At 50.9% G+C, this 17517-nt stretch overlaps 1 protein-coding gene across 1 annotated transcript in view; it reads left to right on the top strand.

Annotated features, from left to right (window-relative positions):
- The window catches only part of LOC139763972 (cGMP-dependent 3',5'-cyclic phosphodiesterase-like), a 274331-nt gene that overhangs the window by 48697 nt on the left and 208117 nt on the right, over positions 1-17517 (top strand). The window contains exon 2 of the mRNA XM_071690450.1: positions 11275-12024. Within this exon, the coding sequence (XP_071546551.1) occupies positions 11315-12024 (710 nt within the window). The 5' untranslated portion in view covers positions 11275-11314. The remainder of the gene's footprint in view (positions 1-11274; positions 12025-17517) is intronic.

Below are 17517 nucleotides of genomic sequence, written 5' to 3'. Positions count from 1 at the left end.
TATTTTTGGAAGCAAAATGAAGAACTAAAGACGGTGTTCTCTGTTTAAAAGCCTCTTAGCAAAGAGAAAACAGAGTGACCATATTTTGGAATATGTCAGGATCATGTCAGACCAAGCATTTACGAGAGCCCAGCGAGAGAGTGTGCGAGGTTGTCATTATATTGCCATGCTGAATATCTTCATAAGATGACCACTCAAACCTCCAAAAGAAGTTTGTAGAAATCGACAAAACCACTTCCAGATGAACCCAGGGTCGGCAGCTGTGTGACGTGTGTGGCAGCAGCAGAGAAAACCATGTTATTCGTCAAGCAGGACATGCGGTGAGCGCCACGCGCTATCCCTGCCAAACGGGGAAAATCTAGAGTTGGATCTTCTCTCTCTCAACTCCAGTGGTCGTGTTTGGCTCATCTGGTCTGTAATACTACAGTGCATATATTCCTTGCCTCCCATAACGTCACACACACACACACACACACACACACACACACACACACGATAAGTCCAATTTCGCGGAACTTTGTCGGTGTGTGGGCAGACATGTTGCATGATCACCTGCTCTCTCTCTCTCTCTCTCTCTCTCTCTCTCTCTCTCTCTCTCTCTCTCTCTCTCTCTCTCTCTCTCTCTCATCTATCTATCTATCTGATTTTAAAAGACAGGAAGGAGGGGCCCAGGCAACAGGTTTGGGTCGCCCACCAGGGTACCGTTTTCCTTAATCTTAAGAAAATAAAGACAGTGTCAGGCGAGAGGTCTTGCAGCATCGCTTGAGAAGAGGTTTTCCTTTGTGTGGCCTGAGATAAAATTGACGCTCCATCTTCCAAAGGTTTAATAATGCTCGCCAGGTCGGGCCTAACGTGCAGACCTGGGCCAGAGCACTGGGGACAAGGACAAGAGGGAGGGAAGATTCTGCGACCAGGTTTGGAGGAATGGAAGACTCTGGGGCAAGGTTTAGAGGGATGGAAGACTCTGGGGCAAGGATTAGAGGGATGGAAGACTCTGGGGCAAGGATTAGAGGGATGGAAGACTCTGGGGCAAGGATTAGAGGGATGGAAGACTCTGGGGCAAGGTTTAGAGGGATGGATGACTCTGGGGCAAGGAATAGAGGGATGGAAGACTCTGGGGCAAGGTTTAGAGGGATGGAAGACTCTGGGGCAAGGATTAGAGGATGGAAGACACTGGGCAAGGTTCAAGAGATGGAAGACTCTGGGGCAAGGATTAGAGGATGGAAGACTCTGGGCAAGGATTAGAGGATGGAAGACTCTGGGGCAAGGATTAGAGGATGGAAGATGTGGGGCAAGGTTTAGAAGGATGGAAGACCTGTGGCAAGGATTAGAGGGATGGAAGACTCTGGGCAAGGTTTAGAGGGATGGAAGACTCTGGGGCAAGGATTAGAGGGATGGAAGATGGTGGGGCAAGGATTAGAGGGATGGAAGACTCTGGGGCAAGTTAGAGGGGTGGAAGATTTGGGGGCAAGGTTTTGAGGGATGGAAGACTCTGGGCAAGGTTTTGAGGGGGAAACTCTGGGGGAAGGTTAGAGGGGTGAAGACTCTGTGGCAAAGGTTGAGGGGTGGAAACTCTGGGGCAAGGAAAAGGATGGAAGACCTGGGCAAGGATTAAAGGGGTGGGAAAACCTGGGCAAGGAAAAAAGGATGGGAAATGCGGGGTGGGGGATGAAGGGGGGTTTGGGGGATGGAAGACCCAAGGAAGAGGTGAACCGGCCCCCCAGAAAAATGGGCCCCCTCCCTTTAAGTAAACCTGGGGCCCCCGTAAGATGGAGACAAGTTTTGATGGTACCTGGCAAAGATAGGTTTAAACCTCAGGTTTAAAATGGGAAAACGGGGGGTAGAGGTTTTGGGTCCGGGGGGTTTAGGGAAAGAAACCCAAATGAATGGCTTGGGCGGTTTTTTGGGGAAAAACCCAAAAAAAACCCAAAAAAAACCCGTTCCCCCCCGTTGATTCCTGGGGCGGATGAAAAACCCAGTTTTAGTGTCGGGGGGGTTTTTTTAAGGGGGTGGGAAACCTGGCAGTAAAAGGGAAAACTCAGGTGAGGAAAACGGGGCAAAAAGGATAAGCTCTCAAAAATAGAATAAAACCCCCGGGGAAAGGGTAGACTCGGTTAGAGGTCTGGGGAGGTTAAGGGTGTCTGCGTTTAGGTAACCTTCAGTAAGGGTGACCGGCGGTTTAAGGTTATCCGTCGGTTAAGGTGGAAAACCGCGGTTTTAAGGTGAAAAAAACCGAGGTTAAGGGGGACCCGGTTTAAGAGTGACCGCGGTTTAAGGGTGGGAAAACCGTCGGTTAAGGTGCCCCGGGTTAAGGTGACCGCGGGTTTTAAAGGTGACCGCGGTTAAGGGTAAACCGCGGTTAAGGGTTGGGGCCGAGGTTAAGGGTGACCGAGGTTAAGGTGACCGCGGTTAAGATGAACCGTCGGTTAAGGTGGGACCGCGGTTAAGGGTGCCCGCGGGTTAAGGTACCGCGGTTTAAGGGTGACCGTCGGTTAAGGTGGACCGCGTTTAAGGGTGGGAAAACCGTCGGTTAAGGTAGACTCTCAAAAGGAAAGGTTAAGATCGCAGGTTTAAGATGAAGACTCTCAAAGGTTAAGGAAAACCGGCAGTAAATAAGCCTTGGAGTTAATTTTCTCTTCCGATTTGAAGAAATGTTCAAGGTTTTGGGGTGGAAACCGGCCCGTTAAATGGGTTTTTGGGCAAGTTTTAATTTGAAGTCTGCCAAAATATGGGGTCTCCCCAATTTGGGGGGAAGGCCCAAGGTTAAAGCCTCGATGAGGAAAGACTTTTGCGATTTTTAAATTTATTTTTTTTGGGAGAAAAGATGGGAAAGGCAAGGAGGATTAGCTTTGGGCAAGAAAGGATATCCTCGTATGGTCTGTCCTTAAGCAGCTCAGCTCACAACCTGACCTACTTACAGTGTCTCCCGGTATCCCTCCACCAGAGTGCAGGTCTCTCCCTGACGACCAGGTTTCCAACGAGAATTAGGTTTCATAGAAACTTCTCCCCCTTTTCTCTCTCTCCTCTTCCCCTCCTCTCTCTCCCTCTCCCCTTCTCTCTTCTCTCTCTCTCTCTCTCCTTCCCGCGGCCAGGCAGTGCCTACGACAAGTGCGTCACGCTTCAGATTTCAATTTGGAGAGGTCGAGGGTTTGGTGCAGGCGCCTGGCCCGTGTGAGGAGTTGCAGATAGACGTCTCGGGTCCACTGGAGAAGATACCCAGCCTCCCTCCCTCCTTCCCTCCCGCCCGGCCGCTTCTCTGAACATATAGTTTCTCACAGCAATTGAACTTCCTCTTCCCACTTCCTCCTCCTTCATTCTTTTCCCTGCGTCTTAACGACCTGCAGCATCCTTCACCACCCTCCTCTCCCCATTCTTCTTGGTTCTTTCTTCCTCTTCCGCTTCTCAATACCTGATCCCACTCCGGCCTGTTCCGAAGCCCTCAGTCTATCCTCTGCTCACGTGCTTTTGACTCCTACTCTGTCATTGCTCTTCCTTCCCTTCTTTACTCCGGGCCTCTTACTTACTCTATACTCTCCTCCCAGTATACACCCTCGCTCACTATTGTATTATTAACTTACTTTGTTATACTGAACCCTACTAACATACTAGTTCACTTTACGTTTCTTACTTTCTCCTCCACTTGTATGTCATACTTATCTGGACTTCCTCATTTATCTCGTTATCTCTGGCTATCTAGTCTTCCACGTATGTCTGCGTCATGTCTCGCATCCTCAGCCTTCATCTTTATTCATCATTGTCCTTTATGTTCGTACACTTCCTCACCTCCTTACTTACTCACTCACTCTCCCACCACCACCACCTGCTTGCACTTCATGTCTCCCACCTGCTTGACTCCTCACCTCTTTCTTACTCATCATCTCGCCTCACTTACTCGCCATCTCTCTACTTCTTACACACTTACGCCTCAGCTCCTGCTCGCATGATCACACCCTCTCCTACTTACCCTTCACCTCCTCCTCCTCCTACTAACCCTTATCCAGTCACAAGTAATGTCCTTCCCATAAAGGCTGAATGACTGCTTGACGCCCCAATACCCCTTTACTCTCTCTCTCTCTCTCTCTCTCTCTCTCTCTCTCTCTCTCTCTCTCTCTCTCTCTCTCTCTCTCTCTCTCTCTCTCTCTCACACACACACACACACACACACACACTGCACTAACTTCACAACATATGCAACAAGGCAACAAATTCACTAGGAAGAAATGTTGTGTTTTTAATTAGATAACTTTGTTACACGACACAATGCTTGTTCTTCGACCAAGTTTCTGAAGCCTGGTGGACATAAGTGCTCTTACCTGTGTGCAAGGTCAACCACTCTTCCAGTCTCCAGGGAAAATATAATGTTGATTCCAGTAGGATGTCAGATTGTGTGTAAGATCTAAAAGAAAAAACAAGACTGCAATGTATGATCGATGGAAGTATGTAAAACCCCAAGTATGTGTATAATAAATAAATGTATGTGAAATAGCGAGTTTTCATTCGGAAGATGACCATCAAATTGATGCTAGCTAGTCTGTTAAAGAGCGCTTACGTGGAAGATGCTAGTGGGTATGTAAGATGTAAAAGCACCTTCTATGTAAGATCTGAAAGCACATGGCATGTAAGATCCTGAAGCAACGGGCGTGTACGAGCAAATGTCTCGGCCTTGTAAGATTTGCAAACCTCGATATACAAGTCAGAAACGCACGTACCTTTAAGACAAATGTTCCTTTAAGACAAATAAAAATGCGTAGAACCGTCGTGGAATTGCGTAAGATTTTTAAGAACTGCGTAATAAAACGTCTTACGTTTGTGAATCTATGTGAGTGTAGGATAAAGAGGAGGAAACTCAGGATCCTGCTTGCCTGGGTTGTAATGAAGATATATGCTGGTGCAGGCGAGGGAGAAAGGCTTTACATATCGTGAAGCGAGACTGTTAAGGAAGCGAAGATTAGATTTTCATGCTTAAGGAAAGTAAGAATTCTTCAGTGATATGAGTATTTTCTTGGTTCATTGTGAAGTAAGGTCGACGAAGGAACCGAGAGGAAGGGAGAAGGAGGCAGTCGGGTGGAGTGTGGGAGGGAGGAGAAGCTGTAGGGCAGAGAGAAAGAGAGAGAGAGAGAGAGAGAGAGAGAGAGAGAGAGAGAGAGAGAGAGAGAGAGAGAGAGAAGGGGGTGTTTGAGGTTTTCCACCTGGAAAGGCAGGTGGGTGGATGTGGCGCGGACGTGTGGTGAGGTGGTGCTGGTTCTGGTGGGCAGGTTGAGGGGATATCCTCCAGGCGGTGATAGTCCTGGTGTGCAGTTGGAGGGGATGGTCTCCAGCTGGTGGTTGCCACTGCCCTGGACGCCACCACAATTGGCAGCTTGGCTTAGTTCTGTTCGTTTCCAGGAGAGACAATCTCCAGGAGACGCAGTTTCTCGCCGACAAAAATTTCCAGGAAACTCAATTACGGTGTATTTCCCTTTTTCTCGCGGAATTCCAGGGAGAATCCTGGAAATGAAATGTGGTTGAGTGTGAGGATCGCTGGAAGTGATTCATCTGTTAAGCGCGAAAAGAACCACGTCAGGAGATTCAGACGCTGTATCAGTTTGCTTGATCGTGAACGCAGACTGAGGAAGCACATTCTCTGTAGATAGTGGTCACTAGAGCAACTCCCTCGAGGTTAGCGAACAAAGATGTGTCAACGAAGTCACACCAACAACAGCTGAGGACGACACTGGAAGCTCTTCAGCATCAGATCAGTCCACAGTGGAAAAAATTTTCTACCTTGGCAGTGTCCAGCGAGGGATAACGGGCCTCTCCCGCCTGAGCGAGGTAGCGTCAGGAAGTGGAGAAAATGAGCTCTCAGAAAGTCTCTTTCTTTTGCTCTGTTTCTAGAAGGATTTCCAGCCTCCAGCTCCCGCCTGTTGTAGTCGCCTTCCAGGGCACGCAGGGGATGCCTGGGTGGTGTTCTTTCTCCTCCGTCTTCCAGGGGACGTAACGTGTGTAGGTAGTCCATTCACCATAAGATGGAGAGATTACTTACACAACGGCTGTTTCCGAACCATGTGTATTGGATGGGTTATGAGACCCAGATCTACAACAGTGTGAGTCAGTTGTGTAGTTATAAGACCGATCTTATGAGCGTTCTTAAAGCATCGACCTCCATGCGGGAGCAGGGTTACGTGGGCATGGGAGGAGGTGGTGGTGTGTGCGAATGCACATGGCACTGGAGTCATGGAGTAGTGGTGAGTGGAGGGTGGTAGTAGTGGTGAGCGGAGGGTGGTAGTAGTGGTGAGTGGAGGATGGTAGTAGTGGTGAGTGGAGTGAGGTAGTAGTGGTGAGTGGAGGGGGTAGTAGTGGTAAGTGGGGGAGAAATAGTGGTGAGTGGGGGGTGGTATAGTGGTTTAGGGAGGTGGGAGTATGGTGGGGGAGGGGGTATAGTGGTGAGGGAGGTGGTAGTAGTGGGGAGCGGAGGTGGTAAGGGGGGTGGGGGGAGTATAGGGTAGTGGGGGATGGTAGAGTGGTGAGGGGGGTGGGAGTAGTTGTATGGGGGATGGTATAGTGGTGATGGGGGGGAGTGGGGGGGGGAGGGGGGGTTTTTGGGGATGGGGGGGGAGTGTGATGGGGTGGTGGTGGTGGTGATTTTGATGGTGATGGGGGTTATTGGTGGGGAGGGTGTTATGGATGGGGGATGGGGTATGGGGGATGGGGATTGGGTGACGGGGTGGGGTTATGGTGGTGGGGGGTTGTATGGGGAGGGGGGGTTTGGGGATTAAAAAGGGGATGGGTTAAGGGGTGATGCCCAAAGGGGGTGCTGGTGGGGGATGGTGATGGGTTTATGGTTGATGGGTGAGGGTTAAAAGGTGGGTGGGGTGGTGGGAGGGAAAGCTGATGGGTGATGGTGGTGGTGGTGATTCTGATGGGGAGGGAAAGGGGGTGATGCTAATGGGTGATTTTTGGGGCTGATTGGGGGATGGTGGTGATGGTGATGGGTATTGGGGGGTTTTGATCAAAGGGGATGGTGGTGGTGGTGATGGTTATGGGGTGGGGGTGTTTTTTATGGGTGATGTAGGTGATACTTTTGGGGGATGGGGTGGTTTGTGGGCTGAAGGTTGGGTGGGGGGTGGGATTTGGGGGAAAGGGGGGGGAAAGTTATGGTGATGGTGGTGGTTGGGGATGCGAGGGTGATGGGGGTTAACTAAAGATGATGGGGGTGGGGGTGATCCCATGGGTGATGGTTTGGGGGTGGTGATGCTTAAAGGGGGATGGTGGTGATGCCCGTTTGGGGGGTTGGTGGTGTGTGATTTTGGGGTTTTGAAGTTGGGTAAGGGGAGGGGGGTTTAGGGGGGTGGTGGTGATGGGAGGGGGTGGTGGGTTTTATGGGGGGGTGGGTGTGGTGGTTGTGCTGATGGGGGATGGTGGTGTTGGGTGATGCGATGGGTGAGGGGTGAAACCCAAAGGGTGAAAGGTGGTGGGGGTAGCTTATGGTTTATGGTGGGTGATGCTAGGGGGGTGGGTGATGGGGGTGATGGTGATGCGATGGGTGAGGGGGTTTGGGGGTGCTTGGGGGAGGCAGAATGGGTGTTTGGGGGTGGGTGATGCTATGGGGTGGTGGTTAAGCTGATGGGTGGATGGTGATTTTGATGGGTGTTGGGTGGTGGTGCTGAGGGGGGGAAAATTGATGGGGTGAAATGGGGGGAGGGTGGGGTTGGGGGGTGATCTGATTGGGGGATGGTTTTTATGCGATGGGTGAAGGTTTTTAAAGCTGATGGGTGATGGGGTGGGGTGGGTGATTCGATGGGGGAAGGTGGTGATGTGAGGGTGATGGTGGGAGGTGGTGAGGATGAGGTGGGATGGGGGTGGTGGAGGGGTGCTGATGGGGGTGGTGTTGGTGTGATGCTGAGGGGTGGGTGATGCTGATGGGTGATGCTGGTGGTGGTGATGCGGGTGGGTGATGGTGGGTGGGTGGTGAATCTGATGGGTGATTGTGGTGAAGATGCTGATGGGGGATTGGTGGGGGTGATGCTTTATTTGGGGATGCTTGGGGGTTTGGGGGTGATGCAGGGGGGGTGGTGATTCTGGGGTGGTGGTGAAAGCTGGTGGTGGGATGCGGGTGGGGTGATGCTGATGGGTGATGCTGGGGGTGGTGATGGTGGTGGTGGTGATGCAGATGGGTGATGGTGGTGATGGTGATGGTGGTGATGGTGATGGTGGTGGTGGTGATGCAGATGGGTGATGGTGGTGATGCTGATGGGTGATGGTGGTGTTGGTGATGCTGATGGGTGATGGTGGTGATGCTGATGGGTGATGGTGGTGATGCTGATGGGTGATGCTGGTGGTGGTGATGCTGATGGGTGATGGTGGTGATGCTGATGGATGATGTTGATGGTGGTGATATTGATGGGTGATGGCGGTAGTGGTGATGCTGATTGGTGATGGTGGTGATGCAGATGGGTGATGGTGGTGATGCTGATGGGTGATGGTGGTGATGCTGATTGGTGATGGTGGTGATGGTGATGCAGATGGGTGATGACGGTGATGCTGATGGGTGATGGTGGTGATGGTGATGGTGGTGATACTGATGGGTGATGGTGGTGGTGGTGATGCTGATGGGTGATGGTGGTGGTGGTGATGCTGATGGGTGATGCTGGTGGTGGTGATGCTGATGGGTGATGCTGGTGGTGGTGATGCTGGTGGTGGTGATGCTGGTGGTGGTGATGCTGGTGGTGGTGATGCTGATGGGTGATGGTGGTGATGGTGATGGTGGTGATGCTGATGGATGATGCTGGTGGTGGTGATGCTGATGGGTGATGGTGGTGATGGTGATGCAGATGAGTGATGGTGGTGATGCTGATGGGTGATGGTGATGCAGATGGGTGATGGTGGTGATGCTGATGGGTGATGGTGGTGATGCTGATGGGTGATGGTGGTGATGCTGATGGGTGATGGTGGTGATGCTGATGGGTGATGGTGGTGATGCTGATGGGTGATGCTGGTGGTGTGATGCTGGTGGTGGTGATGCAGATGGGTGATGGTGGTGATGGTGATGCTGATGGATGATGGTGGTGGTGGTGATGCTGATTGGTGATGGTGATGATGCTGATGGGTGATGCTGGTGGTTGTGATGGTGATGGGTGATGGTGGTGGTGGTGATGGTGATGGGTGATGGCGGTGGTGGTGATGGTGATGCTGATGGGTGATGGCGGTGGTGGTGATGCTGATGGGTGATGGGTGATGGTGGTGATGCTGATCGATGATGGTGATGGTGATGATGCTGATGGGTGGTTATGGTGATGGTGATGATGCTGATGGGTGGTTATGGTGATGGTGATGGTGGTGATGGTGATGGTGGTGATGCTGATGGATGATGGTGATGGTGATGATGCTGATGGGTGATGGCGGTGGTGGTGATGCTTATGGGTGATGGTGGTGATGCTGGTGGTGGTGATGCAGATGGATGATGACGGTGATGCTGATGGGTGGTTATGGTGATGGTGATGGGTGATGGTGGTGATGCTGATGGGTGATGGTGGTGATGCTGATGGGTGATGCTGGTGGTGGTGATGCAGATGGATGATGACGGTGATGCTGATGGGTGATGGTGGTGGTGGTGATGCAGATGGGTGATGGCGGTGATGCTGATGGGTGATGCTGGTGGTTGTGATGGTGATGGGTGATGGCGGTGGTGGTGATGCTGATGGGTGATGGTGGTGATGGTGATGCTGATGGGTGATGGTGATGCTGATGGATGATGGTGGTGGTGGTGATGCTGGTGGTGGTGATGCAGATGGATGATGACGGTGATGCTGATGGGTGATGCTGGTGGTGGTGATGCTGATGGGTGATGGTGGTGGTGGTGATGCTGGTGGTGGTGATGCAGATGGGTGATGGCGGTGATGCTGATGGGTGATGGCGGTGGTGGTGATGCTGATGGGTGATGGTGGTGATGGTGATGCAGATGGGTGATGGTGGTGTTGGTGATGCTGATGGGTGATGGTGGTGATGGTGATGCTGATGGGTGATGGTGGTGGTGGTGATGCTGATGGGTGATGGTGGTGATGCTGATGGGTGATGGTGGTGATGCAGATGGGTGATGGCGGTGATGCTGATGGGTGATGCTGGTGGTGGTGATGCTGGTGGTGGTGATGCTTATGGGTGATGGTGGTGATGCTGATGGGTGATGGTGATGATGCTGATGGGTGATGGTGGTGGTGGTGATGCTGGTGGTGGTGATGCAGATGGGTGATGATGGTGATGCTGATGGGTGATGGTGGTGAAGGTGATGCGTGGTGATGGTGATGCTGATGGGTGATGGTGGTGATGGTGATGCAGATGGGTGATGGTGGTGTTGGTGATGCTGATGGGTGATGCTGGTGGTGGTGATGCTGATGGATGATGGTGGTGGTGGTGATGCTGAAGGGTGATGGTGGTGATGCTGATGGGTGATGGTGGTGATGCTGATGGGTGATGGTGGTGGTGGTGATGCTTATGGGTGATGGTGGTGATGCTGATTGGTGATGGTGATGATGCAGATGGGTGATGGTGATGGTGGTGATGCTGATGGGTGATGGTGGTGATGCTGATGGGTGATGGTGGTGGTGATGCAGATGGATGATGACGGTGATGCTGATGGGTGATGGCGGTGGTGGTGATGCTGATCGATGATGGTGATGGTGGTGATGCAGATGGATGATGACGGTGATGCTGATGGGTGATGGTGATGGTGGTGATGCAGATGGATGATGACGGTGATGCTGATGGGTGATGCTGGTGGTGTGATGCTGGTGGTGGTGATGGTGATGCAGATGGGTGATGGTGGTAATGGTGATGCAGATGGGTGATGACGGTGATGCTGATGGGTGATGGTGGTGATGGTGATGCAGATGGGTGATGGCGGTGATGCTGATGGGTGATGGTGATGGTGGTGATGCAGATGGGTGATGACGGTGATGCTGATGGGTGATGGTGGTGGTGGTGATGCTGATGGGTGATGGTGGTAATGGTGATGCAGATGGGTGATGACGGTGATGCTGATGGGTGATGGTGGTGATGGTGATGCTGATGGTGATGGTGGTGATGCTGATTGGTGATGGTGGTAATGGTGATGCAGATGGGTGATGGCGGTGATGCTGATGGGTGATGGTGGTGAAGGTGATGCGTGGTGATGGTGATGCAGATGGGTGATGGTGGTGATGGTGATGGTGATGCTGGTGGTTGTGATGGTGATGGTGATGCTGGTGGTGGTGATGCTGATCGATGATGGTGATGCGGTGTCCTTTTTTCTAAAAGGTTTAGCAACAACAGCTTCAGCACCGCCCTCACGACCCGCCGCCCCATGACCCTGGAAGACATCGAGCCATCCCACCGCGAGGACCTGTGGCGTCTCTTGGGCCTCATCCAGGACAGCGACCGGCTCAGCGGTGTGTGTCGAGTCTCGGTCGACCCCGCCGGCAATGTGGAGCGCAAGTCTCTCAAGAGCACGCGGAATGGCTCAGCGAGGAGTGTGGACGCGACGATGGGGTTGGGCCGGACGCGCGTGTTGTCCAGGGATATGTCGGTGGATCTGTGCGGCTACCGCTGGGGCGGACAGTGTAAGTCGGCCGGAGCGCCTCACACCACTACTGCCGCTGCGCACAACAACCACAGGTCAGCCCAGCCTCTAGCCGCGGCCCGGGATGACCTCACACAAAAAGGAAGTTGTGACGATATTGGGGAAGAGTCCAGCGTTCCGTCATGTTCAAAACCTCCCCACAAAGTCTTGACGAAAGGCGTCCTCTCCAGTATGCCTCCCGTAGAATATAACCACAAGGAGAACTCAAAGCAGTCAACCAAAGTAACCTCAAACTCTGCTTCTTTCCTGAGCTGTGAATCTTCTGAGTATCCGAGGGTAACCTCGACTGACCTCTTCTCCCCATCCTCCCTGCTGTGTGTGCCCGTGGCAGCCCCGGGCAAGGAGACCACGGCGGTGCTTGCCTGTCTGGTGGACAAGGCGTCGGGAGGAAGCTTCGGCCAAGAGGACGTGCAGATAGTCGAGCAATGTTTCAGGTAAGTGTTGGCTGTGGCCTAGCTGGTCTGGCTGCCGTCTCATGATGGTTAGTGAATGGATTATCCTCAACACATCAGATCTGGAATAAGAAATGAATTAGTGTTTCTAGTGAGATATATATATATATATATATATATATATATATATATATATATATATATATATATATATATATATATATATATATATATATATATATATATATATATTATCCCTGGGGATAGGGGAGAAAGAATACTTCCCACGTATTCCCTGCGTGTCGTAGAAGGCGACTAAAAGGGGAGGGAGCGGGGGGCTGGAAATCCTCCCCTCTCACTTTTTTTTTTTTTTTTTTTTTTTTTCAAAAGAGGGAACAGAGAAGGGGCCCAGGTGAGGATATTCCCTCAAGGGCCCAGTCCTCTGTTCTCAACGCTACCTCGCTAATGCGGGAAATGGCGAATAGTATGAAAGAAAAAGAAAAGATATATATATATATATATATACATACGAATAAAGTGTATATGAACGCGCACCTTCATAGAACATACAAAGCTCCATCAGCCAGGATCGAACCTGGGACCCCTTGTGCAAGAGGCAGGCATGCTAACCGCTAGGCTAAGGGACTGTATAATAGGAAACAATTATTCGAAATACTAAGTACTCGAATACCCTTCGTCTCACTATGGTGAGCAAGGGGGTCTATATGTCTATATGTATGTTCTATGAAGGTGCGCGTTCAAATACACTTTATTCGTATTCATATAACTCCGCGTTGTACAGTCAGGTTCGGTAAAACGCTCTCAGCTAGCTATGTGTTCTGCTCGGAAACAACCGATAGACCCCGTTTCTCACCATAGTGAGACGAAGGGTATTCGAGTACTTAGTATTTCGAATAGTTGTTTCCTATTATACAGTCCCTTAGCCTAGCGGTTAGCATGCCTGCCTCTTGCACAAGGGGTCCCAGGTTCGATCCTGGCTGATGGAGCTTTGTATGTTATATATATATATATATATATATATATATATATATATATATATATATAAGTCACCTTCAGCTATCTCCAACTACTGACATTACACTTGGAATCTTCGACGCGGTAAACATACTTAAGTTTCACCATAACGTCTAATCTGTCTTTGGAGACCCACATTTTATTGATACCTAAATCTGCATCGAAGAAGAAAAACAGAAAGAGGTAGAAATGTAGGAGATTCTGGTCTTTAGAATAGGTATCTTTTTCAGAATGAGAAAATATTCTTTCGTTTCTGTATGGAGCGCTCTTGTTACTGGCTCTGCTCGACATAACTCTTCCAGCTGACTGCAAAAGTCTGAGCCACTTTCGTCTATGTATCGTTGTTGGTTCTCTTTCTTTTTCATGAAAATATTACCTAAGCTTCTGCACTTGAGAGCTGGCTGCCTGCGTGCCCCCGCCATTAGTTAGGTCACGCAGCGCTCTGCAAGCCACAGACTGCCTCTCAGCATTGCCGTGTGGCAACTGGCAACTTGGGAGTGAGTCGTAATGTCTCTTGTTTTTTGTGGCTTTTTTGTGCATGTGTGAAAAGATAGATGGAAGACGACGCGTATACCTGTGCGTCCTCATTCTAGTACGCACCCACATGTGCGGAGACATCTAAGGACACAAAGCACCGGTGTAGCGCAGGTGTGTGACGTGTGGGATCATCCTCCCAGCCCTTCGTCCCCAGGATGTGCTGGAGCAGCAAGAACACTTGTGTGAGTGACAGCATAAGTGCCTCCTGCTTTATTACCTGTCGATTGATTGCTCTTGTTGCTGAACAATGCGCTGTTGTCCCCTGCAGAATAGCTGCCATGTTAGAGCAATTTCCCGGTGGGGGTTGAGAGCGTAAACACCAGTAGAACACTGGGATAGATGGATGGAAGGTAATGGGGATAGGTAAAAGGACAAGCACGAGGATAGGACGATTTAAGGATAGGAGGTAATAAACTGGACCCAGAAGTGGATAGATACGGAAGTGATGGGTGAAAAAAATGGGTTAAACCCGGGGGTGTGGGGGAAAATACAGCCACATGTATTGACACATGTAAGGACAGGTTTTATGGACGGGCGTTAAAAAAATCCCGGGAAAAATTATTGGGAAGTCCGTTGACAGGCAAGTGGACGGTGATTTGGGGAAGGCACTTAAGAGGGAAAAAGACGGGGAAAAAACCCCTTTTTTTTCAAATTTACAGATGAACAAGAACGAGCAGAGCCCAAAAATATGGAAGGCCTTGGGTTTCGTAGTGAAGGACAGTTGCTTAGGCGTTCACGAAGACAGGTTTATGTGGGCCCCCTATGATGGTAGTGGTGGTGATGGGTTGGTAGTGGTGGTGATGGGATTGGTTGTGGTGGTGCTGGGATTGGTAGTGGTGTGATGGGATTGGTAGTGGTGGTGATGGGATTGGTAGTGGTGGTGATGGGATTGGTTGTGGTGGTGATGGGATTGGTTGTGATGGTGATGGGATTGGTTGTGGTGGTGATGGGATTGGTAGTGGTGGTGATGGGATTGGTTGTGGTGGTGATGGGATTGGTTAGTGGTGGTGATGGGATTGGTTGTGATGTGATGGGATTGGTAGTGGTGGTGGATGGGATTGGTTGTGGTGGTGATGGGATTGTAGTGGTGGTGATGGAGAGGTAGTGGTGGTGATGGGATAGGTAGTGGTGGTGATAGGATTGGTAGTGGTGTGATGGGATTGGTTGTGGTGGTGATGGGAGAGGTATGGTGGTGATGGGAGAGGTAGTGGTGGTGATGGGAGAGGTATGGTGGTGATGGGAGAGGTAGTGGTGGTGATGGAGAGGTAGTGGTGGTGATGGGAGAGGTAGTGGAGGTGATGGGATTGGTAGTGGTGGTGCTGGGATTGGTTGTGGTGGTGCTGGGATTGGTAGTGGTGGTGATAGGATTGGTAGTGGTGTGATGGGATTGGTTGTGGTGGTGATGGAATTGGTTGTGATGGTTGATGGGATTGGTTGTGATGTGATGGGATTGGTTAGTGGTGGTGATGGATTGGTTGTGGTGGTTGATGGGATTGGTTGTGGTGGTGATGGAATTGGTAGTGGTGGTGATGGAATTGGTTGTGATGGTGATGGGATTGGTTAGTGGTGGTGATGGAATTGGTAGTGGTGGTTGATGGGATTGGTTGTGGTGGTGATGGGAGAAGTAGTAGTGGTGATGGGAGAGGTATGGTGGTGATGGGAGAAGTAGTAGTGGTGATGGGATTGGTTAGTGGTGGTGATGGAATTGGTAGTGGTGGTGCTGGGATTGGTTGTGTGGTGATGGGATTGGTAGTGTGGTGATGGGATTGTAGTGGTGGTGATGGAATTGGTAGTGGTGGTTGATGGGATTGGTAGTTGGTGGTGATGGGAGAGGTATGGTGGTGATGGGAGAGGTATGGTGGTGATGGGAGAAGTAGTAGTGGTGATGGGATGGTAGTGGTGGTGATGGAATTGGTAGTGGTGGTGATGGAGAGGTAGTGGTGGTGATGGAGAGGTAGTGGTGGTGATGGAGAGGTAGTGGTGGTGATAGGATTGGTAGTGGTGTGATGGGATTGGTTGTGGATGGTGATGGGATTGGTATTGGTGGTGATGGGATTGGTTGTGGTGGTGCTGGGATTGGTTGTGGTGGTGATGGGAGAAGTAGTAGTGGTGATGGGATTGGTATTGGTGGTGATGGGATTGGTTAGTGGTGGTGATGGAATTGGTAGTGGTGGTTGATGGGATTGGTTGTGGTGGTGATGGGATTGGTTGTGATGGTGATGGGATTGGTTGTGGTGGTGATGGGATTGGTAGTGGTGGTGATGGGATTGGTAGTGGTGGTGATGGGATTGGTAGTGGTGGTGATGGGATTGGTTGTGGTGGTGATGGGATTGGTTGTGATGGTGATGGGATTGGTAGTGGTGGTGATGGGAGAGGTAGTGGTGGTGATGGGATGGGTAGTGGTGGTGATGGGAATTGGTAGTGGTGGTGATGGGATTGGTTGTGGTGGTGATGGGATTGGTTGTGGTGGTGATGGGATAGGTATGTGGTGGTGATGGGATTGGTAGTGGTGGTGATGGGGATAGGTAGTGGTGGTGATGGATTGGTAGTGGTGGTGATGGGATTGGTTGTGATGGTGATGGGATTGGTAGTGGTGGTGATGGGATTGGTAGTGGTGGTGATGGGATTGGTTGTGATGGTGATGGGATTGGTAGTGGTGGTGATGGGATTGGTAGTGGTGGTGATGGGATTGGTAGTGGTGGTGATGGGATTGGTTGTGGTGGTGATGGGATTGGTAGTGGTGGTGATGGGATTGGTAGTGGTGGTGATGGGATTGGTAGTGGTGGTGATGGGATAGGTAGTGGTGGTGATGGGATTGTGGTGGTGGTGATGGGATTGGTAGTGGTGGTGATGGGAGTGGTAGTGGTGGTGATGGGATTGGTAGTGGTGGTGATGGGAGAGGTAGTGGTGGTGATGGGATTGGTAGTGGTGGTGATGGGATTGGTAGTGGTGGTGATGGGATTGGTAGTGGTGGTGATGGGATTGGTAGTGGTGGTGATGGGATTGGTAGTGGTGGTGATGGGAATGTAGTGGTGGTGATGGAAGTGGTAGTGGTGGTGATGGAGAGGTAGTGGTGGTGATGGAGTGGTAGTGGTGGTGATGGAATTGGTAGTGGTGGTGATGGAGAGGTAGTGGTGGTGATGGGAGAGGTAGTGGTGGTGATGGGATTGGTAGTGGTGGTGATGGGATTGGTAGTGGTGGTGATGGGAGAAGTAGTAGTGGTGATGGGATGGTAGTGGTGGTGATGGGATAGGTAGTGGTGGTGATGGGATTGGTAGTGGTGGTGATGGGAGAGGTAGTGGTGGTGATGGGATAGGTAGTGGTGGTGATGGGAGAAGTAGTAGTGGTGATGGGATTGGTAGTGGTGGTGATGGAATTGGTAGTGGTGGTGATGGGATTGGTTGTGGTGGTGATGGGATTGGTTGTGGTGGTGATGGGAGAGGTAGTGGTGGTGATGGGATTGGTAGTGGTGGTGATGGGAGAGGTAGTGGTGGTGATGGGATTGGTAGTGGTGGTGATGGAATTGGTAGTGGTGGTGATGGAATTGGTAGTGGAGGTGATGGGAGAGGTAGTGGTGGTGATGGGATTGGTAGTGGTGGTGATGGGAGAGGTAGTGGTGGTGATGGGATTGGTAATAGTGGTGATGGGAGAGGTAGTGGTGGTGATGGAATTGGTAGTGGTGGTGATGGGAGAGGTAGTGGTGGTGATGGGATTGGTAGTGGTGGTGATGGGAGAGGTAGTGGTGGTGATGGGATTGGTAGTGGTGGTGATGGGATAGGTAGTGGTGGTGATGGGAGAAGTAGTAGTGGTGATGGGATTGGTAGTGGTGGTGATGGGAGAGGTAGTGGTGATGATGGGATTGGTAGTGGTGGTGATGGGAGAGGTAGTGGTGGTGATGGGATTGGTAGTGGTGGTGATGGGAGAAGTAGTAGTGGTGATGGGATTGGTAGTGGTGGTGATGGA

The sequence above is a fragment of the Panulirus ornatus genome, chromosome 48 (genome assembly GCF_036320965.1).
Source record: "Panulirus ornatus isolate Po-2019 chromosome 48, ASM3632096v1, whole genome shotgun sequence".
Classification (NCBI taxonomy): Eukaryota; Metazoa; Arthropoda; class Malacostraca; order Decapoda; family Palinuridae; genus Panulirus; species Panulirus ornatus.
Note: the sequence above shows the minus strand (reverse complement) of the source record. Positions and strands in the feature narration are given on the sequence as shown.